This window comes from Manis pentadactyla, chromosome 15 (assembly GCF_030020395.1).
Source record: "Manis pentadactyla isolate mManPen7 chromosome 15, mManPen7.hap1, whole genome shotgun sequence".
Lineage (NCBI taxonomy): Eukaryota > Metazoa > Chordata > Mammalia > Pholidota > Manidae > Manis > Manis pentadactyla.
Window position 1 is genome coordinate 60,364,432 of NC_080033.1, and position 22,383 is coordinate 60,386,814.

The window sequence follows — 22,383 nt, forward strand, 5'->3', positions numbered from 1 at the left end:
AGGCTTGTAGTGGGAGCTCGGACGCAGTTCGGGGGCAGCAGTTCTGTCCTGACTGTGAGGCCTGTTAACAGTACAGATGGCCAACTTCCTGGAATGGGCCTGAGTGAGGTCTTGGTGTCCCAAACGACTCACGGGAGTCCAGCGTACGGTAGCTTCAGGAGTCTCGGTGAGGGGCTGTTCTTGGCTTGGAGGGCCCTCCTGGTTCTGGAGGGTGATAGTACAACCCCTGGGTGGGTGAGGACACTGATGGGAGAAGGGGTGGTGCCTCCCTCTGTGTATGGAGCTCAAGGGCAGAAAGCAAAATGTCAGCCCCTGCTTGACACCCTTCCAGGACACGTTAAATCCCTTGGAGGGAAGTCAGCCTGGAAATGTGAGGGAGAAGGGGATTGCTGTGACCCCTCGGGACGCACAGCCACCAGGACGGCCCATCGGAATGAAGAATTCGGGAGGGAGACACTCTGGCCTCAGTGCAGTGACCACCCAAGTCAGACACGTGGCTTCAAGGTTACAGGGACAGGGCTGTGGGTCCTGCCAAGGCCTCGGCAGTGGAAGGAGGTGCTCGCCAGCTCTAAGTGTCTGTGGTTGGCCAAGCAGCAGGAGAGAGTGGTCCCTTGGCCTGGAACAAAGGACTAGTTCAGGGGAAATGGGATGAAGTAAAGGAAAATGTGAACAGAGAGACTTGCTAAAGACAGTCAGGACCAGGAGTGTCCCCAAGCCATTCCTGAATGTGGTGGAGCAGCCTGGCCAGGCCCCCCAGCTCCCGGCACTTCTGTTAACTTGCCCCTTATTTCTCAGCAGGTCACCCCAGTAGTTTGAAGGGGGAAATGGCAGAGATGAGGGCGAGTCTTTCCCCTACCTGTCCCAAAGCAGATTCTCTACCCCAAGGGGCCTGACATGAGGTCACGTGCCATGGGGTAAAGGGGACCTCTGCCCGGGGCACTGGAGTCTTGGGGAATTGGAGCCTGCAGTCTGGTGGGAGAGGGGCTGGGCCAGAGAGGAGAGGCCTATGTCCTCCTGCAGGTGGCACACAGCATGGACTGTCTGGCAGGGGGAACTTGAACTCTGGGTCAGGGACTTGAGTTGGTTATGGCCCTGGCTGTGTCACCTTGGACTGGTCCTTGGCTTCAGTTTCTTCCTCTATCCCAAGAGCCCAAGATCTCTGAGGGCCTCCGTGCACCTGGTTGAAAATTGGCAGGGGCCTGGATGGGCAGGCAGGGCTGGGGCCAGGAAACAGTTTGCCAGGCTGTTTATTGGCATTAAGGCAGCGTGCAGCCTCTGCATAGATAGGGGCCACCTCAGCGGGAGGGCTGAGCATGTCCTCAGGAGGAAATCCCACTGGGCAGGGCAGGAGCTCCAAGGGTTTCAAAGGGGAAGAGAAGTTCCATCGTGGTTCTCTAACAGTCAGCCCAGGGGACTCCCAGGCATGTGGGACTCAGGGATGCTGTTTCTGCAGCCATGTCAGACTAGACACAGAGCGCCAGCAGCCATTGCATTGAAATTCCACCACCACCACCCACACCCAGCCTCGGACCACAGCTGGCCTGGGACTTGCACTCGGGAGCTGTGGCTCCTAGCAGAGGTTTCTGGGAACCTGCTGATGGAGTCACACACACATGCCCACCCACTAGGTTTCCACGCCAACCCAGGTCTGAGTTTGGTCCTGGCCTCAGAGCTGTGGGTGCAGCTCCCAGACTGCCTCCTGCCGAACCCCTTGGAGACAAGCCATCACCCAGCAGGGCACAGCTAAGTGTGTGCCCAGGTCAGCACTGTCCTGGCCAGGTGTGGCCAGTGCCTGTCACCCAGAGAAGTAGCCCCAGGGTGAAGGGGGTGGTGGAAGGAGCTGGTTTACATATAAACTGGCCCAGAGCCACAGTAAGTTTCTGGAGAAACTCTGGCTGTGATCCGTCAGAGGGCCCAGTGATGTCTGTAGCCAGTGCCCCCGGACCACCTGGGGCACACACACAGGGTGTAAGAGCCCCTGTGCCAGATGGACCTGGACCTGCAAGCCGGGTACCTGGGCAGGCAGCAGCCAAGAGCTCGGGGTGCTGGGTTGGGCTGACCAGGTGGGGAGCAAAGCTCTAATCTGTGCTTCACTTTCCTTCTCTGCTAAGAGGGGAGGGTTGAGATAACACCTGTCCGTGTTAAAAGGAGTTAAGGTACATGACATGCCTAGTGTAGAGAAAACACTCGCAAATAGTTGGTACACGTGTGGCCCTTGCTAAGAAGGAACCCCTGTGCCGGGGGGGGGTGGGGGGGGGAGCCAGCTGTTCTCAAGGGCAGAGTTCCTTGGAATTGGTTGTCATGGAGACAGTAGGATTTCCTTTAGTGCCCCATCCCTTGTTTCCCTTTGCTCTGAGTGTTCAAGAGCTGAAACGCTCAGAGGCCATGGACTTCCCTGCGAGGGGGTGAGGCTTGAAGAGGTGGTCCCCGGCGCCCTGCCTGCTTACCCTGACCTTGTCCTCCCACCTCTGCCTTGTCCCCCTGCACCAGCAGACCTCAGCCGAGTCCCCAGAGTCCCCTGCTTATGCCGTGGTGTCCCCAGAACCTCTTGCACAGGTCATGCCCCTGCCATCTGACCTGCATCCAGCCATACTCAGGGAGGGGTGCCTCTGTGTGGGACAGAACATGCACCCTTTCAGCAAGTCAGAACCTGTTGTGCCCCCTCAGAGGCCTGTCCTTGCAAATTCTGCAAGTGCTTCATCCAGAAGCAAACACTGGACAAAAAGCCCTGACACAGGGTTCTGAATCCACCTGTCTCCCTGGACCCCTGGGCGTGGAGGTCCGTGCACAGGCTGCATCCCATGCCCCCCCCCCATGGTGATTAACTTTCTATAAGTATCCATCTCTCTGTTGCCCATGGGTCTCAGCTGTCCAACACATTGTGCCTTGGGAAGCCTAGGTCCAGGAAGGAGAGCCACACGAGTGAGACCAGCCGGTGGAGCCCAGGAAGGTAGAGGGCCATGCATAGTGTGAGGAAGGAGATCGAGGGGGACTAGCAAGGCTGAAGCAGGAGAGGGGTAAAAGCCCCCCACCCCAGGAGACAGGGACAGGGCCAGCTTAACAAAGGCTCAAAGAGGGCCGGAGAGAGATGCCTGGGGAGGGTGGGTGTTTGGCCAGTTGGAAAATGGAAAATGAGGCCAAGTAGGTCAGCTGGGCCGTGCAGGTGGCTTCTGTCCTGGTTAGCAGGTGGAGCCCCTCACGTGGCAGGAAGGGTCACCTGACCACCCTGGGCAGTGGAGGAAGTGGGAGTCACATCTCCTGGCTCTGCCCCACTCTCATCTTAGTCCCTACAATAAACACCGAACCCAAAGAGAGGGCCTGGCTGGCACAGGGGGGCTGAGCCCCAGCTGCCTCCACAGACCCGTTTGGTTTTCTTGGCAGCTCCGCCCAAATGAGGCCTCCCCGGAGGTCCCCGGAGGAGCCCAGCCGGGTGTTTGTGGGCCCCAGGGTCTGGCCGTGCCTTTCTCGAGCAGAGGGACAAAGAGCAAAATGGACAGAAGACCCCTTTGCCTCTTCCTCTGCCCCTTTCCCGGTGTGCCTCACCCCTCCCTCCATCCCCTTTTCACTAGCTCCCGGCAAGACCCAGAAAAACAAGTCCCGGGCCGCCGCCTCCCGCCCCAGCCTCCTACCCCCCGGAAACGTCTAAGTGCATCGGACATCAGCTGCATCAAACACGATGCGTTTTTAAGGCATGAGTTGGCAGCACTGTAGCCGCCTCTGCCCTGAAGGGCAGCCTTCCGAGGATTGACTGAAATAAATAAGACAGATTTACAATTTTCACACTTGGGAAGCAGGGAGCTGGAAGGGAAGAGGGGCAAGAGGGACGAAGGAAGGCGGGGGCAGTGAAATTCTGGAGCTTTCTGAACTTCACATGAGAGGCCACTCTTTCCTCCCCATTCTAATGTTACACTGACCCGAAAGCTGCTTTCTCTTTAAATTCCTAAAGGATCCCAGCTGTTGGGCCAGGACAAGGCGGGAGGGCCCTTTCTGGTGGGAATGGCTAAGGGCCCCTGTGCTTTTTATACTTGACATTTGGCTGCACTTCAGAGCTACAGCCGTGGGACGCCGGGCATCTCCAGGGAAGCCCGCGGCCTGTTGGCCTTGGACCCCTGAGGGGAACGTGGACACCAGCTAGTGGTCAAAGTGGAGAGGAAACTCGGGCCTGTCCCTCGTGCTTGGTGCCAGCCTGGTCAGGCCTGAGCAGCTGGTGTGGAGGTGAAGGAAGGAAGCCCGAGCTAGAGGGACAAGGGAGGCGAGGCCTGCTGTCGGGGCGCCTGGACAATAGGCGCCTGAAGCTCGCTGGCCCTCCTGCCGGTTGGCCATGGCCTGAGGTGGCTTGCAGAGGGCTGTGGGCTCCACCCCACCCTGAGCTCTCCTCAAAGGCAGCTCCAGGGCCAACGTCTGAGAGGGAGCTTGTGCCAGTCACCCTTCAGAACAGCATTCTCTCCCCACAGAGCTGGCACCACCTTGTGCCCTCCCCACAGCCCACACCCCCCCAGAGAGCCAAGCTCAGGGGCCAGCTTCGCCTGGCCTGGAGGCTGGAGAGCTGGACCTGCCTGGGTGGGAGATGGACGCGCCCAGTGGTCCTGAGGCCAGAGCACAGAGGCATGAAGGACCCTGAGTGGGAGTGCTTAAGGGGCTTCTGTGAGCGTTTCGGGCAGGTCGGGAGACGGCAGACAGGCCTTCCTGTACCAGGGAGCCATTTGTTGGGCCCGGATGTGAAACTGTCCACTTCACCTGCCCTCCTGATGCACTAACGCCGCACAGTCCCCCGGGGTCCAGACAGGTGTGGGAGGGACGCTTCCCCTTGGTTACAGGAGATGGGGCATTAAAGACCCGGGGCGCGCCCCTGCCTGGAACTTGGCAGCTGAGGCTCATTCTGAGTCCTCTGTTCTTCACGGGGCAGACAGCGCTGAGAGGTGAGAGGCCTGAGGCACGCCTGGCTGTGTTAATAGCAGCAGCAGGGAGGTAGGGGCAGGAGATTGAGGTTCCCTGTGTCTCTTTCCACTCAACTGGGTGGGAGTCTGGGTCGCTCCCCAGCAGGCCAGCTGTTCTGGGCCCTGTGCTGGCAGCCATCCCCTCCGTGGGTCACTCCTCATCGGCTTCTGCCTTTTGTCCGTCTTCAGCCAGGCCTGAGGAAGGAGGGCGCCAGGGAGAGTATCAGCTCTCTTCACTTCCCCAGTCGGCCCCCGGCTCTGGGCTCCGTGTCAGAACAGTCGGGTGGAGGCGGTGGCGCATCAGCATGTCCTTACTTGGTGACAGAGCCGGAGAGCCCCAGAAGGGAGCCAGCACAGCCTCTCCAGCCTCTCACACATGGCCCAGGGACCTGGGGAGGATTGCCTGATGGTGAGGTGGGGGAGGCTGTTTCTGGCCAGGGCAACTTTGCTGGTCCTGTTTTCAGAGGGTGCAGGGAAGGAGGGTCATGGGAAGAAGCCTCCCATCTCTCCAAAGCCCCATGGCAGGGTTGAGATTCCCCAGAGCGCAGCGGGGCTGGGAGCCAGAACGCTGCCTCCCCAGGATGCCCGCGTTCAGACCTCTCCCACGAGGGCCCACAGCCCGGTGTGCAGCCACTGCTCCTACTGACGGGCCCGGCCCTAGAGCACATGCCCTGCTTCTCCCCCTGGAGGCTCCCTGCTGTCCCGCCCTTCTCCATGCCAGGCCGTGCCCACCCCCTCAAGCCTCCTGTGGCCTCTTTCCTGAAAGGAACCGCTCGCACTCCCCCTGTCACCATTGCTACTCCCGGGTGGGCCTCCTTGACCCTGAACCCTGTCCCCATTACAGCAGAGACTGACCGGGTGGGAGGAGGCATCTGGCCGCAGAAGCAGCCCCACCCCGCGCCCATGCAGAGGGCTTCTTCTCTCCTGCTGCACACACAGCCCAAGGCCAGGGGGAGGGTGGGCTCCAAGGCACCGGGCAGGCTTTGTCCTCCGAACCACAGCTCGGCCTTGCCTGTCCAGGGCTCTAGAGGAAAAGCAGTCCATGGCCCCTTTCCCACGTCCAGGGCAGAGCGAAGGGCCGCAGCAGCCTCCCTCTTCGCCTGGTGTGGGGCCAGCCTCTGCCCTCGCCTTCCTCCCATGAGGCAGGCCTCCTCCTGTCCAGCCCCACCCGGCTCAGGGCATGGCTGGCCGGCTAGAGCCACCTGCGCCACGTGGAAAGCCGCTGGCCGCCTTCCTCCCCCCTCCCACTGGCCCCCGGGCCATCCGAAACGGGCTGTGCTGTGTAGTCTGGGGGCCCGAGCAGGGCTCAGGAGAACAGCTTCCATCGTGGGCCACCTCTGAGGCCGGTGGCCCTTCAGGGGCGGATGCTTGGGCCAGTGTTGGTGTTGAGGGGCCAGTGATGGGAAGCACACACTGGCCCGGCAGGTGCAGTGAGGCCACCCCGCAGAAGGCAGCTCCGCAGGCAAGGCAGCAGGCCTGCTCTGGGGTCTCAGGAGCTTCAGAGCAGGCCCGAGGCAGGTCGCTCCCCTGAGGGCTCCTGGTATGTGACAGAAGGACCAGAAAGATCTACTCCCTCCCTGATGTGAGCCCAGACCCAGACGTAGGAGACCAACCAGCTGTCCAGGCAGTGCAGCAGGAGGCCGGGCGAGGGGGAAGCAGAGCCCCGTCCACAGGCTCCGTCTGAGTGTGAGGGCCATGGGCCCCCAGGCTGCACAGCAGAGGCCATCCCAGGTGCATCCACGGGGCCCCTGCCCTCCTCCAGCCTGAGAGGGCCTCCGGGATGCACCCCCAGCCCACCTCTCTACCTCGTCCCCAAGCATCCTCCAAGCCATTGTCTCATGATGAATAGCACTTTAATGTGGGTATTAAAAATACAGGCAAATGTTTAACGCTCGCAAGCTGTGTTCCATTACTGATGCTATGCTTGAGAGCCAGGCAGGCAGCTCCAGCCAGGCTGGGGCTCAGCCGAGAAATGATGACGCGGCAGCCCTGCGAGCAGCCATCTGCCAGGCCCTGGCGGGTGAGGACGGCCCCAAGAAGGCGGTGAGGTGGAAAGAACCTGGGCTCTGAAAGTCGGCCCTCCTGGGTCTGGACCCTCCCGCCCTCCTGCCCTGTCAGTTCTGTGACTGGAAGCGTGGCTCCTCTGCTCGGGGGTGATGGTTGTACCCCCTGCCCGGAGTTGGGTGAGCTCTCAGCAGAACGTTGCTGGAGGACCCTGGGGGCCGGACGATGGAGACCCCGAGGCCACCATGCAGGCCGCGTCACAGGCTCGGGGCCAAAGTGCAAAGAGGGCCCCCTTCCACCCTCACCCCCGCCTTGCTTGACTCAGGGGGAGGAATTGTCCAGGGCGGGTATTCAGAGCTCCCCAGGATGTGGCCTGGCACACCTGCCCAGACTCACCTGCCCCTCTCCCCTCAGCCACCTGGTGCAGGCGAGCCTTGGATGAGCACCGGCTTCCCCGTCACCCCTCCCGCATCCCGAGCACCCTGTAGCACCCTCAGCATGGGGCCAGGTGTGCGGCGAGGGCTCCCTGGGAGCTCGCTATTGCTTTACTGCTCTGCCTTCTAGAGGCTTTGTGACACAGCACCCTGGGCAATGTTTCCCTTCTCTCCACACCTTGGCTGACCCTGCGATGACCCCCAGTACAGTCTGGCTAAGTGGTTGAGGTGAGGCAAGATGCACACCTCCTCCACCTCCCTGCCTTGGGCCCTGAGTGGGGGGTGCCCAGAGTGGCCCCACCAGGGCAGGTATAGTGGCGGAGCCCAGCTGGGCCACAGGCTAGGGGCAACCGCACCCTGCTGCTGCTCTTCTCTGTGGCACCTCTTCCTGGCCTCTCTCCCCTCCTGCCCTGCGGGGGTTTAATGAGCAGTGCTGGGGAGACTCCCAGCCACCCTGGCAGCGTGGGCCCAGGAGCCTTCTGGGCTGCTCTGGTCTCCTGGGTTCCCCTGGGCAAGGCGGCCAGGCCGGGGGTGATAAAGGTGAAATGGCCCATCAGGGAAGCTGCTCTCCGCAGACCAGGGTGTGCGCAGTGTGCAGGGGCCTGCCAGGATGACGGGGGCAGGAGGCGGGGATGCCAGCGCAGGGCTCAGGAACGGCTCCAGGCCTGTCCGTGGAACCTGTGGTGGAGGTGAGCATGGCTCTGTGTGCAGTGGTGCTCGCCGGGGATTGCCAAGCAGCTGCTGAGTGCCAGGCCCACCTCTGGGTGTGCGGGCCACAGGGTCACTGGCAAGGCCCTGACCCTCACAGCTCATGTTCTGGTGGGAGCAACAGCCAGGACCCCAGACACAAGTCCATCAACCAGGTGATTGGGGTAGTGAGAAGTGGTTGGAAAGAAACAGGACTTCCCTTAGAAAGGGCTGATGGGAGGAGGGTGTGCTCCAGACAGAGGCCTGGTCCAAGGCCTCATCGGCCCAAGCGAGTCGGCCACTTGCCAGTTCCTGGGCAGAGCTTTCCAGGCTGGGACAGAGGTCAGGAACCGAAGGAAAGCATGAGAGGCCAGCTCGTTATGAGTGAAGGAGGAATCATGAGAGCTGAGGTTGGAGAGAACTGACCAGAAAGTACAAGACCCTGGAAGCCATGGTGAGAAGCTGGGTTTTGTTTAGATCCAGTTGGAAGCCGCTGGGGAGTGACATGTTCTGATAAGCACTTTGTAAGAATTGCCCCAGTTGGTTCATGGAGGGTGAATTGTAGGGGCTGAAAGAAACCGGGAGCCAGACTAGGAGACGTCCAGGCAAGAGGGGGCTGGTGCCTGCCCCAGGGCGGGGGTGGCTAAGCCAGGGCCAGGAGGGGGCAGGATGGGCTGAAGGCAGAGCTCCAGGCTCACTGATGCACCAGATCAGGGGTGACCCCTGGGTTTGGGCTGGAGCAGCCTGGGGGCAGTGACACCATTTCCTGAGATGGGGAAGGCAGGGGCCCAAGTCTAGGGGGAAACCAAGGGTCATGCTGTGGCCCTGCCAGGTGTGAAGTGCCTATTGTGCAGAGACGCTTTGAAAATATCCATGGGGCCAGAGAGAGCACAGGAGGGCCACTGCACCCCAGAGGAGAGGAGCCGTCACTGAGGCGACAGGAAGACCAGGGCATAGTGTCCCTGGTAGCAGGAGAAGTTTCCAGAAAACTGCCATCTCTGACCTTCTGCAGGGCCATTGGTATTCCCGGGTTGTGAACACCAGGAGGCCTAGCAGGCACCTGTCCTCAGCACCACCACCCCTGCCTGTCCCTCCACACTCTCACCAGAGACCCTTACGTGAGCGCGCCACCCCGCCCTCTGGCTGCTTCAGGTCCCCGGGGCCCATGGACCCTGGAGAGCGCTGCCTGGCAGCAGCCTCAGCTGTTGGCCTCTGTCATGGAGACGGCAGCAGCTGCAGGCGACGAACATTTGTGACCATTTGTCAGAATGCTCCCCTTCCTCCCCAGCCTGGCCTTCTGGAGCATTGCTGTCCCATGGCCCTGGAGACAGGGCTCATCTAGGGGTGGGAGGGCCGGAGGGGGACAGGAAGTGCTGTCTGTGCTCTGCAGAAAGGCCAGGCTTCCTCCTGTCGGCTGGCTATCATTCCCACCATGGTACCAACAGGGTGCCCCACCTGGGGTCCCATCTGCCATACACTGTGCATCCCACACAAGTTGTCGCTGGTCTTGGGGGCTGCTCTCCCAGGAGCCCCTTTTCTATGGGCACATGGTCCCCTGATGAGGAGGTGAGGAAGTGGCTGCACAGAGAAGGTGGGCCACACAGCTGGTGGGAGCATGAGGCCCAGGGGCCTTTGCCCACCCCCCAGCACACCAGGTGAGCAGGGAGCCTCCTGGGCAGTGGGGGAGCCCTCGCCACACCACCCTCCAGCCCCGTCCCCCCGACAGCCTTGTTTCCATTCCTCTGGTGGGTTCTTGCCCAAATCTAGTTCCAGCTGAGCCTGCACTGGAGACGGCCTGCCCACTGTTTGCGCTTCGTGGTTTGGCCTCTCTGTTACCATATGCTCTGGGATTTTCCCGGAGCCAGGGGTAGGGAAGAATTTTCTGCAGTCTGGCCCCAAGGCATGGCTGGTATTCGGCGGGAAGCAGGAAACCAGACCCTGATAAATGCTGAGTTTAGTTCAAGTTCAGTGACCTCTGATGGACACGTTTCAGGCACACTGGCTTCCAGTGTGGTTCGTGCTGTTCAGCACATGGGGCCTGGTCTGTGGGGTGTTCCCTGGGGCAGAGACTAAGAGTCAGACAGAGACATCAGCCCAGACAGGAGACGGGGCAGGATGTCGTGCTGGCAGTCCAGAGTCCGGGAGCCAGCCCCCCACTCCTTGCCAGCCACTTGCCTGCGCCTCAGTTTCTCTTCTTGGTTTGTATGACTTTAGGATCACTGACTCCTGATGAAAGGGTGTGCTTGTCGCCTCAAGGCCAGGCCTCTGGGGGCATGGTGGCAGACCAAAAGTCAACAGGCTTCCACGCCTGACCTCAAGACCTGCCTGTCACTGCTGATGTCACCTTGGACCCTGGAAAAACTGCTTTTCTCCATTCTCTGGGTTCCCTGTTATCCTTTTTATAAAATATAGAGTCCTTTCCCCAAAGCCCAAGCCTCATCCCCCCAAGACTTGGGGTGAGAGAAATGCCCCGACTAGTCCCATGACCTTGGACAAGTCACTTTGCCTCCCTGTGGCAGCATTTATCTGAACAGTGAAGATTAAATTCAGGGTCGTCGCAGGGTCATTCACCCCCTGCCACCTGCAGACGCACTCCAGGCTGGGGGTGCAGCCCGAACAGCACAAACTCCTGCCACCGGAGGAAGGGCAGGGCTGTCCCCAGGTGACCAGTGTGTGTGTTGTCACATGAAGGTAAATCTCTGTCCAGGAGAGGAAAGCCAGGAAGAGGTGGGGACACGTACCTTGGCCCACGTGGGGCGGGTGGGCAGCTCAGTGGTGACCTGGGGCTCCCGTGACAAGTTGGTGGCCAGAGGCCCACTGTGTCTCTCAGAAGTCCATTTTCTGAGCTGGGGCAAGGCAGAGGTATGAACACAGCTGGTGGGGCTCCGGAGCTGCTGGCCCAGAGTGAGCGTGGAGCCGGGCCCGGGCCCCTGTGAGTCCCAGTGTCCCCGCACAGGCCTTGGAGCCGGCGTCCCACACCAGGCCCAGTACGGACCTCGCTTCCTCAGGACACGTGACCAGGGAGAGGGCTTCTGAGTTGAGGCTCTGGTCTCCATAACCCTTGTTTTGTGCCTGTCCTCCAGGCAGCTCTGCCTCCTGCTGAATGCGGAGAACATCTTCCACTCCATGGCCGACATCCTGCTGCGAGAGGAGGACCTCAAGTTCGCCTCGACCATGGTCCACACCCTCAACACCATCCTGCTCACCTCCACGGAGCTCTTCCAGCTGCGGAACCAGCTCAAGGACCTGAAGACACTGGTACTCCATGCGCGCGCTCGGGCCCCGGGTTCGGGCCAGCATGCACACGGCACGCACCGTGCCAGCCCACCCCTAGGCCCCAGGAGATTTGCGGGGAGAAGATAGAGTCAATCCAAGAGCTCCCTGGTCTGGTGTCAGATGCAGACGCCCCTGGCTTGGCTTCTTGTCAGCACCAGCCATGGAGTGAGTCACAGCTGGGGGCCTTGTGGAGGTCTCTACCCACAGAGGGCCCTGGGCCCTCCTCTCAGACCTGCCAACAGCAGTCTTTTTCTACACGCTGACACCCTACTCGCCCTCCCACACTGTCCCCACGTACCCAGGGTGGGTTGAGTTCTGGGAGTGCCTTGTGGGACCTGGTGGCATCATGCCCACTGAGCCATACCACCCTGTCTGGGCCAGTCTTCTGGATTAGACGCTCCCAGACATGAGCGGTTATTGGTTCCTCACCCTCTTCCTTGGCCCTGGCCCCTCTCCCCACAGCTGGACATACCTGTCTTGAAAGGGGCTCTGTCCTAAGCCAGGATGTCACAGTGCTGCCTGGCCCAGGCTGTGGGTGGGGACCCACCGGGGCTGGGAGGTGCTCACCGTCCTCCTGTCCTGCTCTGGGGGCCATGGGTCAGATGCCCCACTCAGGCCAAGGGGTGAGAGGCTGAGCTGCAGAGGGCCTCCGGGGTGGCCACCATCCTGAATGTGCTTGCTGGTGGCTCCAGGGGTTTTGTTGCCCAATCAGGGTTGTGGTCACCACTGCCAAACCCCCTTCCCAGCTCAGGCCCTGCCTCCACCCACCTCAGGGAGTCTCAGGCCAGTGTCAGGCCATCTGGGGCCAAGCAGCATGAGTGATCCAGGCCACACCCCTGTCTTCTTCCTGTGGTTCCTTCCAGACATTCGCAGAGGCCTTAAGAATTTTCCTCAGGGCAAGGATTCCCCCTGAGTGTGAGTTCAGCTCATGGGCCAATTCCCAAGTGCAAGGTGGGCTGCAGAGGGGGGAGGGGGATGGCGGCTGAGGACGTGAGCAGGGTGCTGCTGGGGAGAGCCCAGGCACTGAGAAGGCTTCCTCCCCGCCCGCACCCAAGCCCCCTCCGGTCATACCCCCAGCCCCACCGGCTCCAGGACCGCAGGGTTCTGGAGAAGAGTTACCGGTGTTTGCCCAGGGCGGAAACACTGGTACAGAGAACAGGCGCGCACCCCACTGCTGTCGTAGCCACCACCACGGGCTCTGTGGGACCCAGGAGAATGACAGGGTCTGAGGAAGAGCTGTCAGCATTTCCTGGGTGACAGCTCACCCCCAGCTGGGCCACCACACTGCCCTGTGCTGAGCTGGCGGGGAGGGAGCAGGGGCCTCTGTGAACTGCTCACACCTCTCGTCCCCTCAGGAGAGCCAGAGCCTGTTCTGCTGCCTCTACCGCTCCTGGTGTCACAACCCGGTCACGACAGTGTCCCTCTGCTTCCTCACCCAGAACTACCGGCATGCCTATGACCTCATCCAGAAGTTGTATCCTTCACGCGCACTGTTCAGCCAGCTGCTGAGGGACAGGCAGGGGCCCGGGGCTCCCTTCCTGCCCAGGTGGTGGCCCAGCTGCCATGCTCCATCCCTGTCCCTCCACTCTGCATCTGGGCCTCAGGGCATCAGAACCCGCAAGGGCACCGTGTGGGGTGTACCTGAGAGGGTGCTGTTGACAGCAGAAGACAGGGTTATCTGGGGCCTCTGGAGGGGTGCTGCCTGGAGAAACCGCGTGAGTTGGGGATCAGGACTGGGCAGACCCAGCCCGAGGGTGCAAGTGGGGCTGTGCAGAGGCAGATGCTCTGGGAAAGAGGCAGGGAACACTCTGCTCCCCGCAGATGGTGCCACTGGGGGCTGGGGCTGGGGAGGGAGAGAGGGCCAGGGAGCCAGGGTGGCAGGCAGACCACAGCGGGAGGACGTGGCGAGGCCCCACGTGCTTGCAGCCCCGGGTCGGCGGGATTGCTGGTGAGGAACTCAGAGACGTTCCAGGGCCGGCAGGCTCTGCAGGTGACATGACGGGGAGAAGCAGCTTGGATAGGAGGCCCCAGGAAGAGGGAAGACCCCCCCAGCATGCCTCAGGGCCTGCCTCAGCAGCAGGCATCGGGTCAGATTTTGCTTAAAACGCTGAAGCCAACCAGCCTCCTCTGTGAATGCTGGATGGGTGGCCCTGGATTGGAGAGCCACTTAGGACACGCAGTTTGTGTCCCTCACTGAGGGGCCAGAAGTTAGGGATAAGAAAGAGTGGCCTGAGGGGCTGCCCACCGGGCAGCTGTGGCCCTGCCTGCTCTCCTTCCACCACCTAGACTTGCTCCTGTCAGGCGCTGGTGTGACCCAGACCCAGGCCACAGGCTCGCCACAGCCCTGACCTTGGCCCCGCTGACAGATGTCCACTCGGTCAGGAGCAGGGCCCGTGCTGCCCAGCCCACCCCCACAGGCCGCAAGGCTGCGGTGAGAGCCTTTCAGAGCCCAGGGAGCAGAGAGGAGAGAGCTGCCAGAGCAGAGGCCGAGTGCCCTGCCCATGCGGGGGACAGCCGCACCGCTTGTCATTCAGAGGGACAGGAAGGCAAAGGCGAGGAGACAACGTCCTTTGTATACCAGTCGCACTTCAGCAGCAGCTGTGCCTGGGATGCCAGCGCCCGTGCGAGGAAGATGTGCTCTGAGCCCCCAGGTCAGGCCCCTGGGCCCCAGCTCTCTGTGCTTCCACCCCCAGCCAGGGCCCCTCACAGAGACAGGCCGTCCTGGCCCAGTGATCAGACTTTTCTTGACTGTGCCCCCAGCGGGGACCTGGAGGTCACCGTGGATTTCCTCACAGAGGTGGACAAGCTGGTGCAGCTGATCGAGTGCCCCATCTTCACATGTAAGGGCCCTGCCTCTGGCCTTGGCTGGCCTGGAGTGCAGCAGGGTGGGACCAACTCAGAGCAACTCCTGGCTGCCTCTGGCGAGCGAGGGCAGCCGCCCCAGGGATACCTCTGTAGTGTCCAGACTATGAGACTGGGGATGACAGGGCTGAGGAGACCGGCTAGAGCAAGGCTTGGACGACATGGCATCAGAGCATATGCCTCAAGGTGGGCCTTGTGGACACAGGCTAGCACCAGTGGCCACACCCACCTGAAAGTCAGGCTCCCCCAGAGCTGTCCCTGCCTGCTCCTCCCATACGCTGCCCTCTGTCCTGGCTCTCGGGAGGAGTGGGGCAGCCTGGGCCTTCCTGCAGGTGCTCCTGGGTGCCCAGGAGCCACGCCCTCCCCTCGCTGCAAAACAGAGTTGGCATTTGCTGGGAACTGCCTGATTGTAACACCCAGGCAGAGTGTGCAAAAGTGGCAGCTGGCTGGGGCCGCCACAGCTCCTGGCGTCTCAACACACACAGCGCCTGCTCCCCGAAGCAGGCAGCTCTCTGAATGAAACGCATGTGTCTAGTGTTGTAGGGAGACTGGGAGGCAGCCCTGCCAGTGACCACCTCCCTGCCACCCTGCTTGCCCAGGCCTCCTGCTGTCTGGCAGCACCTGTGACCCACCCAGGTCTCTACCGACAGCCAGCACCACAGTGATGGAGGCCAGGGAGACACAGGAGTGGGACGGAGAACACGTTCACAGCAGAGTGGGTCAAAGCCTGTCCCACGCGGTCTCCTGGCCTGACATCTCACTACCCTAAGGGCCTCCCAGGGCCTAGCTGCTCTTCCAGCATCAACCCAGACCCTGGCAAGGCTGCGGCTGGGGTGACAAGGCCGCTCCAGAAATTGTGGTTCCTCCTTCACAAAGGATGTGCCAGACTGGGCCTTAGAGAAACAAGAAACTAGAAGTCAGTGATTCCTCTGAGGGTCTCAGAGGAGAGAAGCATGAGCCTGTCTAGTTGGGATGCGTGCTGGGCAGGACCAGGAGTGTCCTCTCACTTGTGGGGTGCGGTGACAGGGCTGGGATCTGAAGTAAATTTCCAAAAGCACCTACCAGAGACCTCTGGGCCTGGTGTGTGTTTAGCCACATGCAAAAAAGTGTTCCTCCGTCCTACCCCCACCCCTTAAAGCTGCCCTAATCTGGTCTTTCTCTCCAACTCATCCTATTTATAGCTCTCTTGTGCTGGCACGTGCAGAGCAGACCAGGGAATCTGTTACACTACAAGCCACAAGCCCCCTCATTACCAGGGAGACAGCATCCGGGGAAGGGCCAGGCCCAGCCCAGGTTGGGGGTCACAGGCTGAGGTGACTGTTGGGGAGGTAGCAAGAAAGAACAATGAAATCAGAGTGGCCTAAGGCGCTCCCAGAGGAGGGGCAGGTGGTCTGAGTGTGGTGGAGCCCCACTGCACTCTATTCCATGGCCGCCTGACTGGCCGTCTCCCAGCCAAGCTAAGGTGTAAGTCCAGGGCAGTGCCTGACCTGTGACCTCTGCCCTCTGCCCCACCACAGATCTGCGCCTGCAGCTACTGGACGTGAAGAACAACCCGTACCTGATCAAGGCCCTCTACGGCCTACTCATGCTGCTGCCCCAGAGCAGCGCCTTCCAGCTGCTCTCCCACCGGCTGCAGTGCGTGCCCAACCCCGAGCTGCTGCAGACCGAGTGAGTGCCAGCCTGGGGACAGCTGTCCTCCACCTCCGTGTCCTTTGCCTCTGTCACTGAGCAAATTCGGAGCCGGAGAGACCTGTCGCGAAAGGGATGTCTAAGGGGGCTGCCGAGGGCGTCCCTTGCCTTAGCATCACCCCCTCTGCGACTGCAGACCCTTCCTTCCCCACAGCCACTGCCCGTGGGCCTCTCATTTCCACAAAAGAGCCCCAGACTTGGAGTTCTGACAGTATTTACGTGGTGGCAGGTGGTGGCAATACCTTCTCTAAGCAGTCAGGGTTGAGCTAACCAAAAAAATCAGAGAGCATGCGGTGTCACCCAGAGGTCCCTGGAGAGAAACTCCCAGAAATGGAGTTTGTGACCCAGGTCAGAGATGGTGTCGGGTCACGTGACAGGCCTGAGCTGGATAGCGCCTAGTCCCGGCCCCTCCCAGGCCTCAGCCAGCCTGTGGCAGAGGCTTGACCCTGGGCCACTGAGAGATCCTGACATCGCAGTCACCTTGCTCCGGTCGTGCCTGCAGGAAGAACGGGGCCCGGCATACCTCCGCCAAGAGGCCCAGCATGGCAGCAGAGCAGCCGCTCAGGGGGGTCCAGGCACCCACCCTGAGCCCACTTCTGGCCCAGCCCCCGGAGCCTGTTGGGCCGTGTCTATATTTGGTAACCCTTGGAGGCTTTGCCTCATCCACAGGCATTTGGCATCCGAGATGGAAAATTTCACTTGTCAGGTCGCCATGGAAACAAGCAGAGCCACTGAGAAGATTTACACTGAATGGAGCACGCCCAGCTTGCATCAGATGCCCTGGGTGGCTAGAATTCCCTCCCAAGCTGTTAGAGCCACTCGGCGGGCCTGGCACCTCGCTCCTGAGAGGGGCCTTGGGTCTTTGCCCTTGGGACAGATGCAGGCAGCCTTGAGACAGGCCTGCTTGGCACTCTGGGTCCCTGACCCAAACGCCTATGCCCTCTGTACCACTGGGTTTGTGCATCCACCACCCCTCCCTCCAGCCTGGCCTCTCAAGAGGCAAGGTGTGGGCCACCTGACAGGTTGTCTGCCCCAAGCCTGCTGGAAGGGTTTGAGCCCCCCGAGTGTGGTCCCCAGTCTAATGCTCAGCTCCTGCCCAGCCCGCTCCTTTCCCCAGACAGCCATGCTCTGGAGTAGCAGGGGTAGGCACTGTCCCAGCTGCTCTGGGTGCCTCCCGGGTAACCTCAGGGAAGCAGGGAGCCGCCATGGAGTCGGGTTTGCACTCGGAGGCCCTGACGTCACACTGCCCCACTTGCCCGGCCTCTGCACTAGTGCCTCATGGTTTGCCCAGCAGGCACTTTGGAGGGGAGGAGGCAGGAAGGTCTGCTTCCCTGTGACCTGATTTCCCCCCGGGAACCAGCCTGCCTTCCTGAAGGAGACTGGGCCGGGCCACAGACCCTACACTGCCTAGGGCTACCCCGCTCTCGGAGCTCTGCAGCTACATCTTGTCTTGGGAGGCGAGGGGAGGCTCAGAGCAGTCAGACCCCTCCCTGCACGCCCCAAGCCAGGGGGAGCACATTTGCGGAGGGAAGCTCAGGGAAAAGGATCCCCTCAGGCTCTCCCACGGTCAGAGTCAAGGAAGCTTGGGCCAAGGGTTAAAGCCTCTGGATAGGGGATTCTGCAGGTCAGCGGATGGTTCACAGGTCTAGACTAGGATTCAGTCTGAACTCTGCAGAGGATTTGCTTGCGACTTCAGGCAAGCATCCTGCCTCTCGGGCTCTTGGCTTCTTCATTCGTAGATGAACATTTGGACTAAATGAATGCTTGAGGCTCTGCCCATCCTTCAAGACCCTGGGTCCCAGCCTTTCTTTGCAAGGACCTAGGAAGGGACCTCAGGAACAGCTGGGACGGGTCGGATTGCAGGGCTGGGCACCGAGGGACAGCGCACGCCCTGAGAGGGGGCTGGGGAGAGTCTCAGCTCTGGGAGGGGCTGGCAGCTGGAAGACAGCGTCGAGTTGCCCGACAGGCCCACGAACCAGGAACAGCTGGGCAAGTTTCTGTGCTCCTCACCCGTCCCTCCTGTGTGCTCAAGGCGCCAGCAGGGCTAGGGGACCCTGGCCCCCCTCGGGCTGCCAGGCCACTCCTCAGTGAGGCAGGAGGGAACCTCTGAAGGGAGAGTTGATGACACGCATCAGCATTAGCCTGGTGACAGGTGCGTGGTGGGGCAGCAGGAGAGAGAGCTCCCTTTGGATTCTGGAGTCCTAGCTTTGTGCTGCTGGCCAGGATCCTCCAGTCACGCACTGCCTGAGTTGTAAATGTACAGAGAATGTGAAGGGCCTGAGCAGTGGCCATGCCCATAGGATGGGCAGAAGGAGGAGCCCTGGCCTCTGCTCAGAGAAGACACTCCCAGCCCCATGGGACACCTCCCTCCCTGCCCCCTGAGACCTCCCGCCGAGAAGGGTCTGCCCACAGGGAGGCCAAGTCATGGGGGCAGCACCTCTTGCCACCACAAGGGCCGGAGACAGGGTGCATTGCACTCTATCCCCCTGCCCGCTCTCACCCTGGCTACATCTATGCACATCACCCTAGGCTTGCCACCCATCACTGGCATCCCCATGGAAACCCTAATCTCAGTGCCTCCTCTGGACCTAATGTCTCTGCTTGCCAGGAGTGTGGGGCAGAGCAGCATGTGAGACAACATACTTGTCATCTGTGGCCTCACGTTTCCAGGCCTGCACATCTCTCCCCAGTCCTAGCCTGTGCAGGTTGGGGTAGCATCTGGCCACCAGCTAGAGTTAGAGCACCAAGGTCTAGGGTGTCCCTCAGCCTCTCAGAAGCCCAGATTGCTGTCCTGAGGAAGGGGCACCTGGACCACGAGGTTACTAGGGGCCCCCAGCTCGGTTGTCCCAGGGGGATTAAATGGAGCAGCCAGGGTCCAGAATGCCACCCACAGTCTGAGCCCCCAGAGCAGGCCCCACCTGGCCGCTTTGATCTTTGTTGGACTAATGTTGCCTGAGCCCCAGCTCAGGAGGCAGGACCTGAGGCTCAGGAAAGAAGCAGCCACAGCAATCACCCAAGGTATTTCAGGTGGTACATCTTCAGTAGGAAGGCACAAAGGGAACAGGCCAAGTAGGGGTTCAGGGGACCCACCTCCGGGCTCCAGGTGGCATCCTGACCGTGGGAAGGGTTCCCACTGTCCCTGGTTCTGCCCCAGCACCTGGTGGATGGTCAGAGGGGCCTGTCAGGTTCTGACCATTGGTCACCTATGCTTTACCAGGGACCAAGGGTTCTGCTTGGGTGAAGGACTGTTGTGTTTTCCTCAAAATGGACTGAGTAGCTGATGTGGCCCTGGCTGGTCTCACCTCAGAGAGAGAGTGTTGTCGCCGCTGCAGCTACCTTTTGGATACCTAGGCTGGGGCTGGCCACCAAGCTGTGGTCTTATGTGTCAAGCCTGGAGGTCCCCTCAGGACCACCCTGTGGCATGGCTCCTGTGGCAGCCACCCTCCACAGAGGAAAAAATAGCCATATGTCCAAGGTCGAATGGCTAGGAAGGGGTTGTTTTACAGTTTGGTCCAGATCTGTTTAGATCCTGTGCTTAGCTGCTATCTGAACCCCCCATATTGGGCTCTCTTCATGAACTCAGGGCCCAGGGGTTCTCATTAACAGCCCACAGCCTTCATGAGACTCCCTGCCAGATAACTTGGCTTGAGGGGCTAGATGAACTTCCCAGCCCACACAGATGGGCTTCCCAAGCCAGTGAGTCTAAAATGAGGGAGAAGCAGACTCTTGTGAGACTACCAGAAGGATGGTCACGAATGGGACAGGGGCCCAAGGGGATCTAGTCCCAGGGGCAAGCTAAACACTGGGCTTGAAGGGGACAGTAGGGCTACTACACTGTACAACTACAGGGAGCTTTGGGCACATTGCAGTTGTGCAGTGCACAACCTGTGCTGCTGTGCATAGCATCTGGGAAGGCGATAGCAACAGGAGTTTAAGAGCCATCAGCATGACCAGTGGTGAAACCTGCTTTCCTTCCCTGGGGACAGGGAGTGACTGCAGGCCTCTGGGCCCCAAAACTCAAAAATAGATGTTCTGCCAAGTTGAGGGCCCAGTAGCAACTCTTAAGCCATCCCTTTGTCCCTGGCCCTAGCCCTGCCCCAGACAAAGGGCCAGGCTGCCTCCTCCCCCCTCCCTGGACCATGTTCAGGGCCCAGCTGGCTTCCTGGCTGGCTGCTAGCCCTGGCTTTCACCCCAAAGGGAGCCACTCGTAAACAGGAAATGCTTCCCAATGCGATGCCTGCTCTGGGCCCAGTGGCCAGCGCACAGGCTGAAGGCCATATCCAAGCAGCAGTGGTGACTGGTCCCACCAACTGCGGGAAGGGCATGTTCACGGGCTCCCCAGCTCTTTGCGGCTGACTGTTGGGGAAGGTTGCCGGGCCTGAGGCAGACAGATTCCCCAGAGTCCAGCTCTACCAGCCTGTGGCCCTGCACAGACCCCACTGCCTCCTGTGCCATGTGCTGCCCCCACGTATGCTGAGACACTGACGCTGAGCCCTCTGCTCCCTCTCCCTAGAGACAGTCTGAAGGCAGCCCACAAGTTGCAGAAAGCAGACTCCCCCAGCATCGACTATGCAGAGCTGCTGCAGCACTTTGAGAAGGTCCAGAAGAAGCACCTGGAAGTGAGGCACCAGCGGAGTGGGCGCGGGGACCACCTGGACCGGAGGGTTGTCCTCTGACAGGCCTGGGGAGAAGGGCCCAAGGAGTGGTCCCATGGAGCACTCGGGGTCTTCAGGCCCCTCCCCGCAGAGCCCAACAACCTGTCTCAGGCAGGGTTGGGCCTGGCCACCAGCCCAGGGCAGGGTGTGGGGACAAAGGCTGTCCTCCCAAGCTCCTCTCAGCCCAGACCCCTGGGTCCCCAGCGCTGTCATCTGTACCCTAGCATTCAGACAGAGCTGGCTTCCCACCACTGGGGGGCCACAGCCTCAGACACCACCCGTTCTTTGGAATCGTCTCTTTCTAAAACCTTTTGTCAAAGAGCTTGACCTCCCTGACCTGCCAGAGCTCTGGCTTCTTACTGGTATGTGTGCACATAGGAGAATACATACCTGTGTGCACATAGCCAGCAGAGAGGTCCAAATGAATGATGCACCCCCTGCCCGAATAAAGAAATGACAGATAACTCTCAGCCGCGCCCGCCTGCTCCTTCCCACTGGCATCTTCCCCAGGACCTTGCTGCTGCCTGTCCTGGAGACTTTGTCTCGTGGTGGCCCCAAGGAGTGCTGGCAGCACCCAGTGCCTGGTCACTGTACACTCACCTGATAGGTGTCGGCCTGGGGTCTACCTCACACCTCTAGGACCCACCCCTTCTAACTGAAGACCAACAACCACTGACCTGGCCTGGAACTCTGAACCCCTACCTTCCAAGACACCTCATCCGACTTTTCCATCCTGATTCCTGACTCCCCACCTTGGGGGCCATCGGACAGACGACCTGAGCCTCAGGAGTTTCTGAGTGAAAGGGCAGATCACAGAATGGAAGGCACAGGCCCAGACCCGTGGGGGGAGATTTCCCAGTGCCCACTGCTGGATTTGACTAAGTGAACCTCAGTACACCCCATCTGTAGGCCAGGCTTCAGGAAGCCCTGGATTGGCCTAATGAGCTCCCAAATTGCTCTGGGGGGGGGGGCCCGAAGTGGAGGAGAAGCTTGTGCTTTTTCCCCAGAGCCCCAGTGTCACTCAGGGAGGGTGGGGAAGTTCCCTCCCTAGAGTCCCCAGGACAGCTGGCTGTACTCGCCAACGCCCCGGAAACAGGAGCGCGCCCCCACACACGTGTACCGGGCAGCAGGCACTGGGAGCGGCGGGGCACCTCTGCTCTGACGGGCCCCCAGGACCAGCACATCACCATCCCCAAAGCTTAGCTTCTGGCACCCCATCCGGGAGGCATCGGCACCGCTTGGAAAAGGAGCCAGAGAACTTCTGGAGGAGGGAGCGAACTTGTCCTTGCCTGGGACCAAGCGGCCCCGGGACACCCCGCGCCCCCCTGCGTGTTGTGTGTGGGTCTCGCGGAAGGCACGCGGAGGACCCCCGCCCGTCGGCTGAAAGCGCGGGAAGGCCCCCGAGCGGCGCCGAGGCAGGAAGTCTGTGCTGAGCCCCCTCCCGGGAGGGCACTCAGCCGTCGGTCCCGTCCCGGGCGGGGGCCGGGCGAACCCCGCCCAGCACAGCCGGGATCCGCCGGCCCAGCCCGGCCGCGCCGCTCTCGGATTTCAAAGCCGGGCCTGCGCCCGCCGGCCTCCCCACAGCCCCGCCCGCCGCGCCGGCCCCGCCCCGCCGCCGCGCGCACGTGACGCCCGGGCCTCGGCGGCTCCGATTACCGCCGCCGCTCCAGTGCCCGCGCCTCGGCTGCGCCGCCGGCCGCCCGCGCCGCGCCCCCCGCGCCGCCTGCCAGCCCCGCCGCGACATGGCCCGCGCCGTCCCGCGGCGGTCCGCGACCCCCGAGCGCGGCGCGGCCGGCCGCTGAGCGCGGCCCCAGACGGCAAGCCCGGCCCGGCCCGGAG

General features: G+C 61.3%; 1 protein-coding gene across 2 annotated transcripts in view; it reads left to right on the forward strand.

Annotated features, from left to right (window-relative positions):
- VAC14 (VAC14 component of PIKFYVE complex) overlaps positions 1 to 21,008 on the forward strand; it is a 101,789-nt gene extending 80,781 nt beyond the window's left edge. The window contains exons 15-19 of one of the 2 annotated variants that reach the window (XM_036926902.2): positions 11,146 to 11,320; positions 12,778 to 12,812; positions 14,099 to 14,178; positions 15,718 to 15,868; positions 20,403 to 21,008. In XM_036926902.2, coding sequence (XP_036782797.1) covers positions 11,146 to 11,320; positions 12,778 to 12,812; positions 14,099 to 14,178; positions 15,718 to 15,868; positions 20,403 to 20,565 — 604 coding nt within the window. In that variant the 3' untranslated portion in view covers positions 20,566 to 21,008. Of the gene's footprint in view, positions 1 to 11,145; positions 11,321 to 12,693; positions 12,813 to 14,098; positions 14,179 to 15,717; positions 15,869 to 20,402 lie in introns of both variants that reach the window. The other variant, XM_036926900.2, reaches the window with a different exon arrangement.
- Positions 21,009 to 22,383: the final 1,375 nt, after the last annotated feature.